This window comes from Coffea arabica, chromosome 9c (genome assembly GCF_036785885.1).
Source record: "Coffea arabica cultivar ET-39 chromosome 9c, Coffea Arabica ET-39 HiFi, whole genome shotgun sequence".
Classification (NCBI taxonomy): Eukaryota; Viridiplantae; Streptophyta; class Magnoliopsida; order Gentianales; family Rubiaceae; genus Coffea; species Coffea arabica.
The window spans coordinates 42,065,746-42,080,148 of record NC_092326.1 but is presented as its reverse complement, the minus strand read 5'-3'; the positions used below and the strand labels follow the sequence as shown (position 1 = coordinate 42,080,148).

Sequence of the window (14,403 nt, the reverse complement as noted above, 5' to 3'; positions counted from 1 at the left end):
GATAGATTCTAAGAGCAAAGGGAGTAGTGGAAAGGAAGAAGGGAGAAGCTCTAAAGAAAGAAACCTTAACCATTAGATTGGCACTCCAAATGGCAAGAGAAGCAGGTTGGAGGAAAATTGCAATCCTATCAGACTGCAAAACAGTCACCGACCAAATCAGAAGCAACAATGTGCAGGATAGTCATCTAGCAACCATACTGGAGGACATTGAGGAATTAACACAAGGTTTTGAGGATTGCACAGTTTTTTTTGTTCCTAGAACAACTAATGTAGCAAGTCATATGCTAGCACATTTTGCAACAAAACTAGTTAATGACATAGAATGGGTAAATGATTTCCCAATATGGTTAATAGAAGCAGCTAAGAAGGATGAGAGTGCTGTTGCCCCTTTTTGTAATTAACTCTTGTATTATCAAGTGTTAATATATATAATGATATTGCCATTTGTTGAAAAAACAGTATATGAGGTATGTGATTATAACACTGATCTCTCGGTGACGTAGAAAATATTGGATCTTCATTTTCTCTTCTAATCAAATAATTTATAGTAGTATCATATATAAACCGAAATTACTTGACTGCATATATGGTTGAGCTTCAAATAATCTGCAATTTGCAGAAACGGTGAATAAAGCCTCCAAATGAGTGGTGAAACTGGCAGCCCAATAAATACCAATCCGTCATGCATCTTTTACGCACATTCTCTTATGCATCAGATGGCAATGAACAGCCATGACAAAGGGAGGAAATGAGTGAGGCACAAAGCTCCAAACAAGGGAGCAGGTCAATTTCAATTCATATGAAAAACGAGAGTAAAACTATTCCTATTTTGAGGAAACTTACCTAAATAAGTTGTACATAGGCATATCACAACTCTTAGCTGCTACAGAAGGTTATAAGATTCAGTTTACCAAGTGAGATGGAATATGTTACTCTATGATAGACGCTTCCCAGAAAAGTTCCCTGTCAATGGTGGTGAATCGCACAAGCCAGATGTCTGTGATAAGGACATGGTGGCTTCTTGGGCAGCAGCTGATATGGGGTGGAAAGAAAGTGCAGCTTGCTTGTTCACAGTTGGTGCAATACACTACTTAGTAGTGTTCATCACACTTTATTAGAGGCTTCCGGGCGCTGATCGTTTTGCAGCAATACTACGACATGTTTTTTTTTTCTGTTCGTTGCTGCAACAAGCGCTGCTAGCCTAGCTTGGAGCTCTATTTCGGGGACATTCAACATATCATGCAAAATGCTATTTTTTCTGTCAATGCTCCTACTTGTTTCATTAGTAAGTCAGTCCGGCTCATATCTTGATACGCTAGAGAAAAAACCTCGGAAATAATTTAATGCAAATGGTGATAGACAAGAAGAAATGAAGAAACTTAAAAGCTTAAGGCTGTAAAGATCATTTTATTTTTAACCCAATGGTCTTTGTTCGAATTGCTTTTCAAAAATTCGCTAGAGTTTGCATTCCAACATCTGCTATAATGTCTAATCCTTATTCTTCTTTATATTCAGGCTTCTCGACCTGCACTATTCAAGAAATCAATGAAAAGGTACTATGTTGCTTTGGTGGGTTTACTCATTTCCTGTAACCTTCCTAGCACTAGCCTCAGAAGAGTATGCACGGCAGATTGAAGGCGTGACGGCTTCTGGTTTGATGCTCTTCTTGTCAGCCACCTCAGTTCTTATTTTTCTAGGCTTGATGATCATTACTGCATTCCAAACTGGACCGCTGCCTGGGAAAATGACCCTTACCTAAGGTTTACCAGCGGTCAAGTTTGAAATTTTAAGTGCTGAACGTTTTGAATTCAAATCTTGATTTTGGGTGACTTTCTTCTGACCATATGGTAGCGTTCACACCCTACCATGGATATGTTAGTTTGTTGTATTGAGTTGTAAATTATGCGTGTTGTTCCCAATTTCCCATTTTGTTCCTTTTAACCTTGTATCGAAATAAACAAAAGAAAGAGAAAGGTTTATAATTGATTCTTGAACAATTTCCATACTTTCCACAAGAATCGCATTTCACCAGAGATAATATAACCCCGTTTACTGGTCACAACCACAACTTTTTCTTGGCAACCGCAATCAATCTTATAATCAGGAAGACAAAAAATAGTGATTTCCAGGGGAATCACCATGTCAGTTGTTGCCTAGCTTAAGAGACGTTATATAAAATTGGATTACATTAAGACATCTGGTCAAGGGAATAACATGGTAGATAAACCAGTTACCTCCCTTCATTGTCTTCCATTCAGATATCAAATAGAATCAATCCAGAATTTCCAATCAGAAAATCCAAAGAGAAGAAGATTATCAATACCAACAGAATTCTCAATTCCTGGTTGTATTGTCACGCCTAATCCAATTTGCGAAATAGGACCCATGACAAAGTCTTGAATCCTAGCCTTAGTGGTCAAATTTTCTCAAGTCTAACTAAGAGCAATACAAAACAGTGAATCAGTCTTTCAGAAAGAAAGAACGCAACCAGTACTGACTCGTTTGTCTAGAAAAATTAGCTAATGTGACAACACCAAAGATCCAACACATTCAATGTCTTCCCCTTTCAACCTGTCTCCCGGCTTTTTCAAGTATCAGGGAACCTATAGCAAAAAGCTGTAAGAAATGTAGAAACTATTAGATACTCAAGGAATCGCATTAGTCATTGTTTGTTACATAATCTTCTTGCTATCTGAGCGTGAGATTCTCCTATCCAAGGATTGCAACTGACTTCGAAGGCTTTGATTTTCCTCAAGCAACCGGTCATATTCAAGGAGAAAACCTTCTGATTGCTTTTTCAAAGCCAATTTATTGGCTTCAGCACTACTTGCTTCTTTAGTCTTTTCATCAAGCTCTGCTTCCAAGTTCTTAACCTTTGCCCGCAATGCAGCTGATTCTTCTTCCAATGCTTTAAAGTCACCATTCTTCCCATCATCAGAAATCCGGTTTTGCTTCTTTCCAGCTTCCATACTTTTCCTTCGTATCCGCAGTTCTCTGATATAATGGTGTAGCCTGTCAATCATGAATGCAAGGAAAAGGGAAAACCCTGCAGCAAAAACATGGATAATTTAAGTACACATCAAGACCAGAAAAAAAGGCCAGTTGAAAATTGGAACGCTGCCGGAAAATTACAGGAGGTGCAGCAAATATAAAGCGAATTGCAATCCTCACATTTATTCTGATTCTACCTTAAAAAAAATTACATTGGCTAGTATGTCTGTGTTTATTGGGTTTTAACAAGTTCAGGAAAGAAAAAGTCAACTTTCAAATTTACAATCATGCAGCTTCAAAAAGCAACAAAAGTTTGTGAACTGGAGAATTGTAATTCACACATAAAAGAACCAAGGATTACTAGTCCTTCCAACTTGTAGAAAACACATAGGAGTTCTGAGGAAATCTTATCAAGTACAATGCATCTCAATCTACCATGAAAATTGAAAAGTCAAAGATAAGCCTCAGAAGTTGGATTTATGAATCATAAATGACCTCGATTTATGCAAATATCATCATAGCTTTGTGCGTAGATCTGATAGCTTACCTCAATAATGTTTAACAACTTGTGACTCGTGTTTTTCCTACAACAGCATAACTTGAATTATATAGCAACTTAATGCATGCAATTACACAATTAAAAAAACTTCAGAAGCAGACGTGTTTTATAAACTTATAATGGATTTAGTAAAGAGGAAAGTTCTGCATCCTGGCTAGGTCTCCCAAGAAAAGCATACTAAATTTACCTTCTTTTCTTTTTCCCTGCATGAATAATGTTTGTTTAAGTCAGAGGCCATCCTAAAAGGCCTGACATGTAATTCCCCTGCTCTTCTTCCAACCTTTTCTTAAGCTTCACATCTTAATCCCACCACTATAACCAAATACTAAGTAATCATCGCAGAGCACTAGCACACACTAAATCACTTGATTAAGACACTCTGCACAAATATATCATATGAGGCCGAAAAGAATTAAAAAGATAAAGAAAAAAATAGAAAGACCGCAGCCAACAGCAGATTTGATTTATCCAACTTCAACACCATCAGACACCAGATAATCAAGTATAATCCTTACTCTTAAAAATTTAAGGTCATAAAAACTAATACGAACAAGATCACATTTTTATAGTGATAAAAGGGGAAAAATCACATTATCAGAAATCAGAAAGCATTGCATAACAAAAACATGAGACCATTATATAAAGATAGTAACATGTTCACAAGTTCCCTGGCGAAATCTACAACCCAACATTACCACCTTCTTACTTGAGTAACACTTCATTATTTTTTCCTCAGAGTCAAATTCACAATCGCTTTCCCTTCGTTACCAAAATTCTACAGCATACACCCTACACAGATATGCATATTGCAAGGTTGTAAGGTAAAATTTACCCATAAGAGAGGCTTCAAGTAGGTAGTTCGCAAAAAGAATCTGATCCGTCGGATTTATATCGGCATCTTGAGACCAACGGTTGTGGATCGCCACCGCATTGTAGCCGCTGGACATCATAACCACAGAAAGGGTCCCGGCAACAGCCTTGACTACGGTTGGACCGCGACCCCTTTTGACCCGATCGATGCCCATTATCACCAACTTCCTCAAGGGGGTTTTAAAGACGAAGATCACGATCAAGGCCATCTCTGCGAATATCAAACTAAACAGTAATCGAATCATCTTTTCCCCTTCTCCTTGTTCTTTCTTCTCTTTCTTTTTTCCACTTTTTTCTCGACTTTAGATCATATGAACGAAGGGATTTGTTAAGTGATTTGGATTCAAGGATTTCTTAAGAATTGAATCAGAAGAATTATTCAAAAAGAGGAAGAGAGATGGACATCAGCAGGGGAGGAAGAAGATGGAAGCTCTATTGGCTTTTGGTGTTTGGTCATCATAGTGATGTGTGCCTCTTGAGAATTAAAGACAAGTAGGAGGTTTGTATTTGGCAACTGCTACCTTGGAACTTTTTTAATTACTCTAAACCTCTATCAACTTTTGGGTGGGTTGAACTTTATCCGCCTCAACTTTTTGATAGGCATTTTATTGACCCTGCATAATGTTCCTAAGGATGGCAATGGGTCGGGTTAGAGCGGAGTGCCCGTCCCCTGTCTCTCGTCCTCCACTCCTCACGCCCCATCCCACCCCGTTCCTTTTTTTTATGGGGTTAATAAAAATTTGTTATATAATTTTATTATAGTTAAATTTTGGTAAATAATTAAGTACTAAAATATCAACACATCATCAAATTATTATTCATTATAATTTCACAATTGAAACTTACAAAAACAATCAAACAAAAGTTATTTGAATACAATCTAACATGATGAAATAAATACAATTAAAGTAGTCAAGTTTTCACTTTTGGCACAAACACAATCACTTTTGGCACAAGTACAATAATGATTTAGTGATTATATTTGTATCAAAAGTAAAAACTTGACTACTTTAGTTGTATTTGTTTCATCATGTTAGATTGTATTCAAATAACTTTTGTTTGATTGTTTTTATGAGTTTCAATTGTGAAATTACAATGGATAATAACTTTGTAAAGTGTTGATATTTAAGTACTTGATTATTTATTAAAATTTGACTATAATAAAATTATATAACAAATTTTTATTAGTTCCGCTGGGGAAACACGGCAGGGCGAGGGGTGAGGGAAATTAATGGGCAGTGGGGTGGGGTCCCCCGCCTCAAATCCGCTACGTTGCCATCCCTACTCTACACATAATTTCTTTATTAGTATTATTTTTGCGTCTAGTTTTTTCTTTTTTCTTTTTCCTTTAGCTGTTTTATTTTTTTTCCTTTTCCTTATTCCTTCTCTCAAAAATTTCAATTCTAGGGTAAGAAAAGACTTGCTCGAATGAAAGAAAAAAATGTATATGGCTATTCTTGGCCAATATTTTGCGCACAACGTGGGATAAAGTGTGAGAAATTATTGAACAAGTTACTAGGCATGGAAAGGCATTACTCGTGTGAAGAATGTGCAAAAGTGTTCTCTTTCCTTCAATATGAGGCTTCTTTACTAGCTAGTTTAAGGGTCAAGTTAAAACCCTTGTCGATTTTGCTCCAATTATAATTTTGAGGCAAATTTTTTTCCATATGAAATATAAGGGGAAACTTTGATGTTCGGTTTCATTTTAGGTGCAAATTTGTATTTCAGATGACAGTAGTATATATAGCCCTTTCAAGAGAAGATATTCTTACCATTGCTGTTTTTGACTACACATAGATCATTTCTCTCTACGCCTTGGTACACGCATGGTGGAATTTGCAGATAGGCCTGTCAATCGGGCCTAATGAGCCGGGCTTTGATGTGTTCAAGCTCAGCTCATTTAATTTGAGACATTTTCGGGCTTCGGGCTATGAGTTTCGGGTTCGTAAATGTGAAGCTCATACTCAGCTCACATAATATTCGGGTTGTGAGCCTTAATCGGGCTTAGCCCAAGCTCACTTATTACTCCTGAATTTTCTTAATATAATTACTATAACTATTAAGTTGTAAAACTAATTTAACATTTACAAGACTATAATATTAAAACTAAACATGAACAAATAATAGTTCTTAAAAAGTATATAAACCAAAATTTTTTCAACAATATTTATATGTAATCCGTTTAAAATGCATGAAAAATAGTAATAAAACATGCAATCATAAGCCAATACATCTTTAAAAGTTGAAACTTTTTTTTATAATCTTGTGATTTAAATCCAAATATGCTTGATGATTTTTGTGTTTGTAGACCAAAAAAAAAAATCAACCAATAATATGCCAATACAAAAAGTTACTCAACCAATAAGAAAAATTAGAGATTTAGTTATGCATTACTAATATTGGCTCTCAAGAAAGCTCATGAAAGAGTTTTTAGATGTGTTTTTGTGTTTTGTAATTTATATATATATTTAGTATTTAGCAAAAATATATTTGGATATATAATTATACATAATATCAAAATATAAATATTATATATATGTGTAATTAAAGGGCCGGGCCTATATCGGGTATGAGCCTAATAAGGCCCAAGCTCGGCTCACATTTAATTCGGGCCTAATTTTTAGGCTCAAGCTCAGACCGGCTCACTAAATGATCGGGCTCATCGGGCTTTCTGTCGGGCCGAACGAACCGAGCTCGGGCTGGCCCAGCCCCATTGACAGTCCTATTTGCAGATAAAGAGCGTTCACACAACTGTTCACTTTTGGCAACGTAGAATTGGAAATTTCTTGCATTCAGAGAATTCATTTTACTTTCACATGCAACTGCATATGGTTGTCATCATCAGTGATCGTGAGTGTATTCATTAACAATATAAAAATGGCATTGTCCTCGAATTAAAGATTGTAGGTTCAGGAAGTCTTCTTTCTTTAACACGATAGGATATATTTGGGAGTTTCTTTATGCTATAAGCCAACATCAACATCAACATCACCAGTTGACACCCTCAATTTTGAAATTTTGTTCAAATTTGATTTATTTAGTTATTGAATCGAGCTTGAACGATTTTTTTTTTATCGAATTTGAAATTATCGAATAGAAAACATTGTTTAAACTTGATTTGACTAATTAGCAAATCAAGTTTGAACTAGCTCTTATCAAGTCAAACTCCATTCGAATATCGAGTAATTTGGTTCATCTTTCAACCCTAATTACGTTGTATATTTCGTACGCTTTATGATAATGACAGCACATAAAGGGTTAGACTTTAGAATTACCTACCCAACAGCTAAAGCAGTCCAAAGTCAGATGGATTTTGGTTGATCAGTTCAAGTTTGATAGATTGCTTGGTTTACCTTTCTCCATTTCGTTGCATTAATTTTTGATTTGTTGGGTAATCTACCAAGTTATGCTTTGTGTTTTATAGTTCATTTTATTTTAGTACAATATTAAGTTATTAACACGTTGGATGCGTTAGAGATTTTGCATAGTGGTTGGTCCTTAATTATTGCTTCAAATAAGATAAGATAAGATAATCCTTCGTTTTTACGATCCTCAAACTTAAGCAACTGGCAACGATTCGTATCTTCAAATTACCCATCTCCCCGTCCCACTTCCCTTCCCCTCCGGGCACCTTCGTTTAGCCCTCATCATCATTTGCCCTACTGCAACAAAAAAAAAAAAAGGAGAATTAAATTGAACAGACCATGAAAGAAAAATAAATAGACAGATGCAGAGAAATGGGTCCACGAAGAATCATGGCTACCACTCATTGCTGGCTAGGCAGAAGCCTTTTTATAATTCGGAATTTGGGATTTGATAGAATAAGTTATTAGGAGGAGCTGCCACCGGAGGGGTGGCGAATCATGAATCATGGATGATACGTAGCTAAAGTTTCCAACAAGTATATAGTACCAGTGATAATAATTGAACTGGAAAAATTTTGAAGAGATCTGGTTATTATTTAAGATTGAGATTAATTGTCTTTAAATAGTGAAATTTAAGTCGTTGGCATTTCGTTTCTTTCTTTTTATTTTTGAGTAATAGGGTCATCATATCCTAAATCAACCAGCAAAATCTCTCCAGGGGTCACTATATTTTGCGTTCTGAACTCCTGTAAAGATACTCAAACGAAGAAACATTTCATCCAGCAGCATAGCGGCATCCCTTTTCAGGATTCTGCCACAAGCAAATGCAAAATTCACTTATATTGCGTCTTCTCTGAAATGAATTTTCATTACCTTAACTGGAGATTATTTTGAATTTTTCATTGTTTATATTGTTTAGTTATTGCTTATGCAACGCCGCACACGCGCGCGCGCGCACACACATATATATATATATATATATATATATATATATTAATTTCAGGTTGCAAGCCATAGTCTGCCAGCAACACTTGAAACATATTTGGTGCCTACAGGCTACCACACAAAAGGGATAGTTGATGTCTAGAGCTCAATAATTTGCAACTTTTCTTGAAGCTTTTGAGATTCTTTCTCAATTGGCGTGGAAGCAGGTCAATAAATTGCACCCTGCTGTGGAACAACCAGTGGAACTTAAATTAATTTAAAAAAATGGTGGTAATTAATAAATGTACATAGTATATACTCCCTCCCTTTTTTTATAACTGACGTTTAAGGTTTTGCACACCAATTAAGAAAAAATTTTCATTGTTTAAATCTATACACTACTTTCCTTTTGTACCCTCATTAATTGTCCAATTCACCCATGTTTTTTCTCACTAGAGTATTAAATGGTGTTGTTTTACTAGGCCAAAAGTAATGCAAACTAACTCCCACCAATTATGAAAAGAGAGATAAAAGGGTAAAATTGTGAAAAAATAATTAATGCTGCATGAGAATAATAAAACGACAGATAAAAGTACTTAAGAGCAAATTTCTTAAACGTCAGTTATAAAAAAAGGGAGGGAGTATGTATGTAATGGAAGCATTTAATGTATTTCATATAATTAAAATAGATCAAAATTCTTAGAAAAGAGGATGGGAGATTGAGAGCTCTTTAGAGATGGAATCTAAAAAGTTGTCTTCAAATGTACACAAACACGCTTTCAACAAGATGGATGATTACTACAATTGATAATCATAAGAAAATTAGAACTAGCGGAGATGAATAAACAAAAGAAGTATTGATGAAAAGTTTAACTTCTTGATGTTTAACTTCACAATTCACAATATAATTGAATAGCACCGTCCCACATTAGCTGAAAAGTTTCAAGCTGCCTAGGACCCCACGTAAGTATTGATGTTGCAAATTAAATTGGATAGGAGATTTGACAAATAATGTGGAAAAGTATTTCATAAGAAAATTATTAAGAAGTTGCTGTTTTCAATTTAACTTCTTGATATCTCAATTATTAAGAAGTTGCTGTTGAGTCTAAACCAATTACTTATATCTATACCCAGAATCAACATACTTAAAAGAATAAAATAATTGAATGTAATAGATCTGGTCAATAGAATTACAGATTAAAAAAAAGTCAGTTATACAAGTATATACACACAATCATTGACTCGAGTTCGTCCGGGTAAGAAAATCCTGATCTATCAAAATAGCTTGCTACCAAACTCATTGACATCTTCAACTTCGTTTGAAGAAGAAGAAGCAGATGCAAGATCTCTGAGCTCGGATAAGCTCCTTCCTAGTTGCAAAGCTACCTTCATTTCGAATAATTCACCATTTTCTCGTCTCTCCATCATATTGGATTCTATGGATTCCTCCATAAGTTTAAAGAACCCGGCATTGCTCCTGTACATCTCAAACACCATTCCAATTTGTCCTCCATGCTCGAATGTGTTGACGATGCTTGCCAATGCGCCGCCCACGACTCCAAGCATGGCCGCCAAGAAACCAATATGAGAAGAAGAGCCCACAAAAGCAGAACCAATGGCAGCAATGCCAGTCAAAAACGGACCGCTTATGGCTAACAATTTGTTAAATTTTAAGGCTTTCCCACCCAGCCTTAGATATTCTGCTTCATCCTTAATCCTTAGAACCTCAGCGATTGATCTCATATCCTTCTCAAGCTTCGAGCTCCAGCCATTCGATTTTGAACCCGTCTTGTGGGAGGAATCGTTTGCCTGTTGAGGCCACCAAACTGCAGGTTCTACTTTAGATGGGAATTTTTCGAGCATGACACCAAGGAGAGGAAGTGGATAGGCCTTGTCAAGTGCCAAAACTTTCTCCATTGCTTCCTTTACATCCTTGTCTGTGGGATGACCTATCCTTATAACTGTTTGGACTTCATTATGCAACTGCTGGAACAATCTTGTAGCACTTCTTTGCTCCTCTACAAGTTGGGAGGGTTGAATCTTATTCATTATCAATAGCATTCCAGTTGCTGCAAGAAACATTAGAGTAGAGGACATCTTTAAGGCTGCCACAGGAGCACTGCCAACAGCAGTTGTGGCTGCAACTCCCGACATCGTTGCGGCAGCAAGAGTAATTGTATTAATGGACGACAAAAGTAGGCTGTTCCAGTTTTTTCGCTGCTCCCCAATATTTTTATGCATCTCCACTCTATCCGCAACTGCCTCCAAGATGGCGTATAACTTTGCCAGCACCAATGAATCAGCTGATTCATCAGCACTGTCTCTACCAGGTCTAATGGTGTTTGCCTGTTTCTTGAGAAGGGTACCGGTCAAAGATTTGATTATCAAATCTCTGCCCAACTCCAGCTCATCTCCAAAAACTCTAGTTTGGAGATTTTGAATATTTGTAGTCCGTGATTTTGAGATAGACATAAATGTGCCTTTCTTGCATGGACTGGGGGATACTGCAGAATAGGGAGATGAGTGTAGGATGCCAGAAGAGTTAAGTGTTGACATATTTGTGCTTGTGATTGAAGAAGAGGTTGCAAAGTGTTTTTTTGAGAATTGTATTTGTTGAAAACTTGAAATGATATGATACAAAGGGGTGGAGAAGAGGAATATGCCAATATGGTATATATAGAGGGGGCTGTTGACAATGAAAGGTTTGAATGTGCTCCTAAAGTTCAACCTTTGAATCGGTTCTTTGTTTAGACTGTTTCTGGTCTTTGGTTTATTAGACATTTAGACCAAGTCACTGAACCAATGACGTCAGCCCACCAATTGGTTGCTGAATCTATTGATTCTCAAAATTATGAATCCAAGAAATATGGATTTGAAAATCCAATTGGGCAAAGAGGCAAGGTAGAATTAATTTGCCAAATTCTGCCGTTCATCAATTTGTCTAGATTATTAATACTTCATTATCTTTTGCATGGTGGTATTGCGAGGATAATGTGTATGCTCTTGCAAAATATTGTGGTGGGAATGCTCAAAATTTTATCTTAAAGAATTAGGGCTGCGGTAATAGCAACCTCAAATATTTTTACCAACAAGTTTCATGGTTTCATGAATACATGTTGGCGATCATACAATTCAAGCACAACTTTTATAAATTTTAGATTGTTTGTATAATCTCAACTTAGACATCAAAATAAATTTGTACTCTCTAATGTTTACTTTCAAACCAAAAAAAAAAAGAAGTCCCTTATTAATCTTCAAACTTTTGACTTTCAGCATTTGTCTTAAAACATATATTTGCAGTACCAACATAAGTTGATTCAATTGATAAGAGTCAACCACTTTCCCACAAAAAAAAGAATATATGTTCGAATTTGGATACAACTGTTAATGTGAGAGTTATATTGGTGGACAATATGTAAGAACCCTCACATCGACTTTGTTGGTGGACAACCTATGGTCCAAAAACATGTTCTAACACATGGTACTGATTGAAACTGAATTCACCCACATTTAAATTTTTCTAAATGAATGAAGCCCTTAGGGCTATCTCATACTGTTCAACCTGAGGACATATTCAAAACCAAGAACCGAGTCCAGAAATATCCAGCGTTGTAAAAGCTGAACATGTGAGTATGACGAATACATGACTTCCATTTTAAAACCATTTTTCAACTACAACAAAGGTCTATTACCTAAAAAATGATATGTTATCTTAGTCTAACGCACAAGTTCGCAAAACTTCAGAAAAGTTTGCAAGCAAACTCCTCGACATGTTCTTCTCCATTGGAAGAAGAAGAGGAAGATGCAAGATCTCTAAGATCTGATAGGCTCCTTCCTAATTGCAATGCCACCTTCATTTCAAATAATTCACCGTTTTCCTGTTTATTCATCATATTAGATTCTATAGTTTGTTCCATAAGTTGAAAGAAACCAGCATTGGTCCTGTACATCTCGACAAGCATTCCAACTTGTCCTCCATGCTCTACTGTGTTAACAATGCTTGCCAACGCACCACCTACAACTCCTAGCATAGCTGCCCAAAACCCATGAGAAGGAGATCCCGTAAAAGCAGAACCAATGGCTGCTAGCCCTGTTAATACAGGACCACTTATAGCCAACACTTTGTTCAGTTTCAAGGCTTTCCCGCCCAGCCTCAGATATTCTGCTTTATCTTTTCTCCTTATAACCTCAAGAATTGTTTCCATTTCCTTCTCGAGTTTTACGTTCCAGCCATTGGAACATTCCATCTTAGTGGTCAGCTCCTCAGCTTGCCCTGGCTGCTGTCGAAGCCACCAAACTGCTGGTGCTACCATACGTGGGAATTTTTCAAGCATGACACCAAGGAGAGGAAGCGGAAATGCCTTATCAACAGCTAAAACTTTCTCTATTGTTTCCTTCACATCATTTTCAGCAGGATTTCCAATGTTTATAAGTATTTGGACTTGATTGTGCAACTGTTGAAATAATCTTGCAGCATTTCGTTGCTCTTCTGCAAGTTGGGATGGTTGGATTTTATTCATTATCGACAGCATCCCAGTTGCTGCAACAAACATAATAGTAGACGACAGTTTTAAAGCTGTAACAGGAGCACCGGCACCATCCGCACTTGTTGCGGCAATAGCGGACATTGTTACAGCAGCAAGAGTTATTGCATTGATGGATGCCAAAAGTAGGCTGTTCCAATTTTCTCTCTGCTGGCCAATATTATTGTGCATCACCACTCTATCTGCAACTGCCTCCACAATTACATAGAGCTTTGCCATTACTATCATAGTATCATCAGAGCCATCAGCATCAGCATGGATGTTGTTCAATTTTCTGTTATTATTGGAGCTGGCCTCATGTTTCTGATCATGAGTAGTTGCAGTGATCAAAGACATAAAGTCCCTGGCCAGCTTCGCCGCCCCCGATTGTCCATTGTGGCCGTTTGATGACCCCGGTTGAGTGACATGATTAAGAATCGCCTTTACGGTTCGCTTCTGGTGAAGCCTGAACAAAGGAGAGGGTGATGTTGAGTGGAATATAAAAGCCGAAGCTTGAAGAGATGCCATTGTTTGTTCTAAAGCAAACCTCTTGTGGCTGTCCAACCCAATCCAATGCAGTATTTTTGTGATGTGAACAATTTTAAGTAGATGACTGAAATCAGACAATATATATCTTGATTGAGTTTGAAGTAAGATCGAAGGTGGTGTTTGATACTTTAATATATGTAATTGTAGTCTCTGTAGAGGACAATAGACATAAGAGCAGATATAGTAGCGCAATAAGCTGTTACAGTAGAATTGGTTGAACGTTGTTTAGACTACTTCTCCTCATTGAAAGACTTCCTAATGAATGGACTGAGCCGCTTGGATTGAGTATAACCATAATACGAGAGAAATCAACTAGTATTAGTATTTTAGTATATGAAAACTTTGAAACAGCCTACCCACGAGGCAAGACCATTCGATTGTTATCCTGCAACATTATTTTAATGGGATTACAAGTCTTTTCAGTATTTCATCAAAAGAAAGAAATAGTGATGCATATCTCAGAACACCATCCCAAGGATGCAACAAGTGCCATACAAAATACTCTTGTTGATTAACCTGGTATTCGTTTATAAAATAGTTAGGTACGATTTACTGGCTGACTTTTGATTCATGTGGAATATTCAAGAATCACTTAAATTTTCTAATAACATTATTCAACGTA

General features: G+C 36.6%; 3 protein-coding genes across 3 annotated transcripts; all 3 read right to left on the bottom strand.

Annotated features, from left to right (window-relative positions):
- Nucleotides 1–2,282: 2,282 nt before the first annotated feature.
- On the bottom strand, nt 2,283–4,880 carry LOC113707659 (uncharacterized). Its single transcript, XM_027229941.2, has 2 exons — nt 4,383–4,880; nt 2,283–3,046 (listed from the first exon to the last, which is right to left on the bottom strand). The coding sequence occupies exons 1-2, from the start codon at nt 4,663–4,665 to the stop codon at nt 2,673–2,675; spliced, it is 657 nt and encodes a 218-aa protein (XP_027085742.1). The 5' UTR covers nt 4,666–4,880; the 3' UTR covers nt 2,283–2,672.
- A 5,033-nt stretch (nt 4,881–9,913) lies between these two features.
- Nucleotides 9,914–11,276, bottom strand: LOC113707715 (probable F-box protein At4g22030). The gene has a single exon (XM_027230005.2). The coding sequence runs from the start codon at nt 11,263–11,265 to the stop codon at nt 9,985–9,987; it is 1,281 nt and encodes a 426-aa protein (XP_027085806.1). The 5' UTR covers nt 11,266–11,276; the 3' UTR covers nt 9,914–9,984.
- Nucleotides 11,277–12,449: 1,173 nt separating this feature from the next.
- On the bottom strand, nt 12,450–13,760 carry LOC113709017 (probable F-box protein At4g22030). Its single transcript, XM_027231769.2, has one exon. It carries the CDS (start codon nt 13,758–13,760, stop codon nt 12,450–12,452), a length of 1,311 nt encoding a protein of 436 aa, XP_027087570.1.
- Nucleotides 13,761–14,403: the final 643 nt, after the last annotated feature.

Bases quoted from the DNA above. Each gene is read 5' to 3' on its own strand.
- LOC113707659 (XM_027229941.2), bottom strand. From the start codon at position 4,665: ATGATTCGATTACTGTTTAGTTTGATATTCGCAGAGATGGCCTTGATC. The intron at 3,047-4,382 runs GTAAATTTTACC...TTTTTGCTGCAG, and splicing joins ACTTGAAGCCTCTCTTATGG to GGTTTTCCCTTTTCCTTGCA.
- LOC113707715 (XM_027230005.2), bottom strand. From the start codon at position 11,265: ATGTCAACACTTAACTCTTCTGGCATCCTACACTCATCTCCCTATTCT.
- LOC113709017 (XM_027231769.2), bottom strand. From the start codon at position 13,760: ATGGCATCTCTTCAAGCTTCGGCTTTTATATTCCACTCAACATCACCC.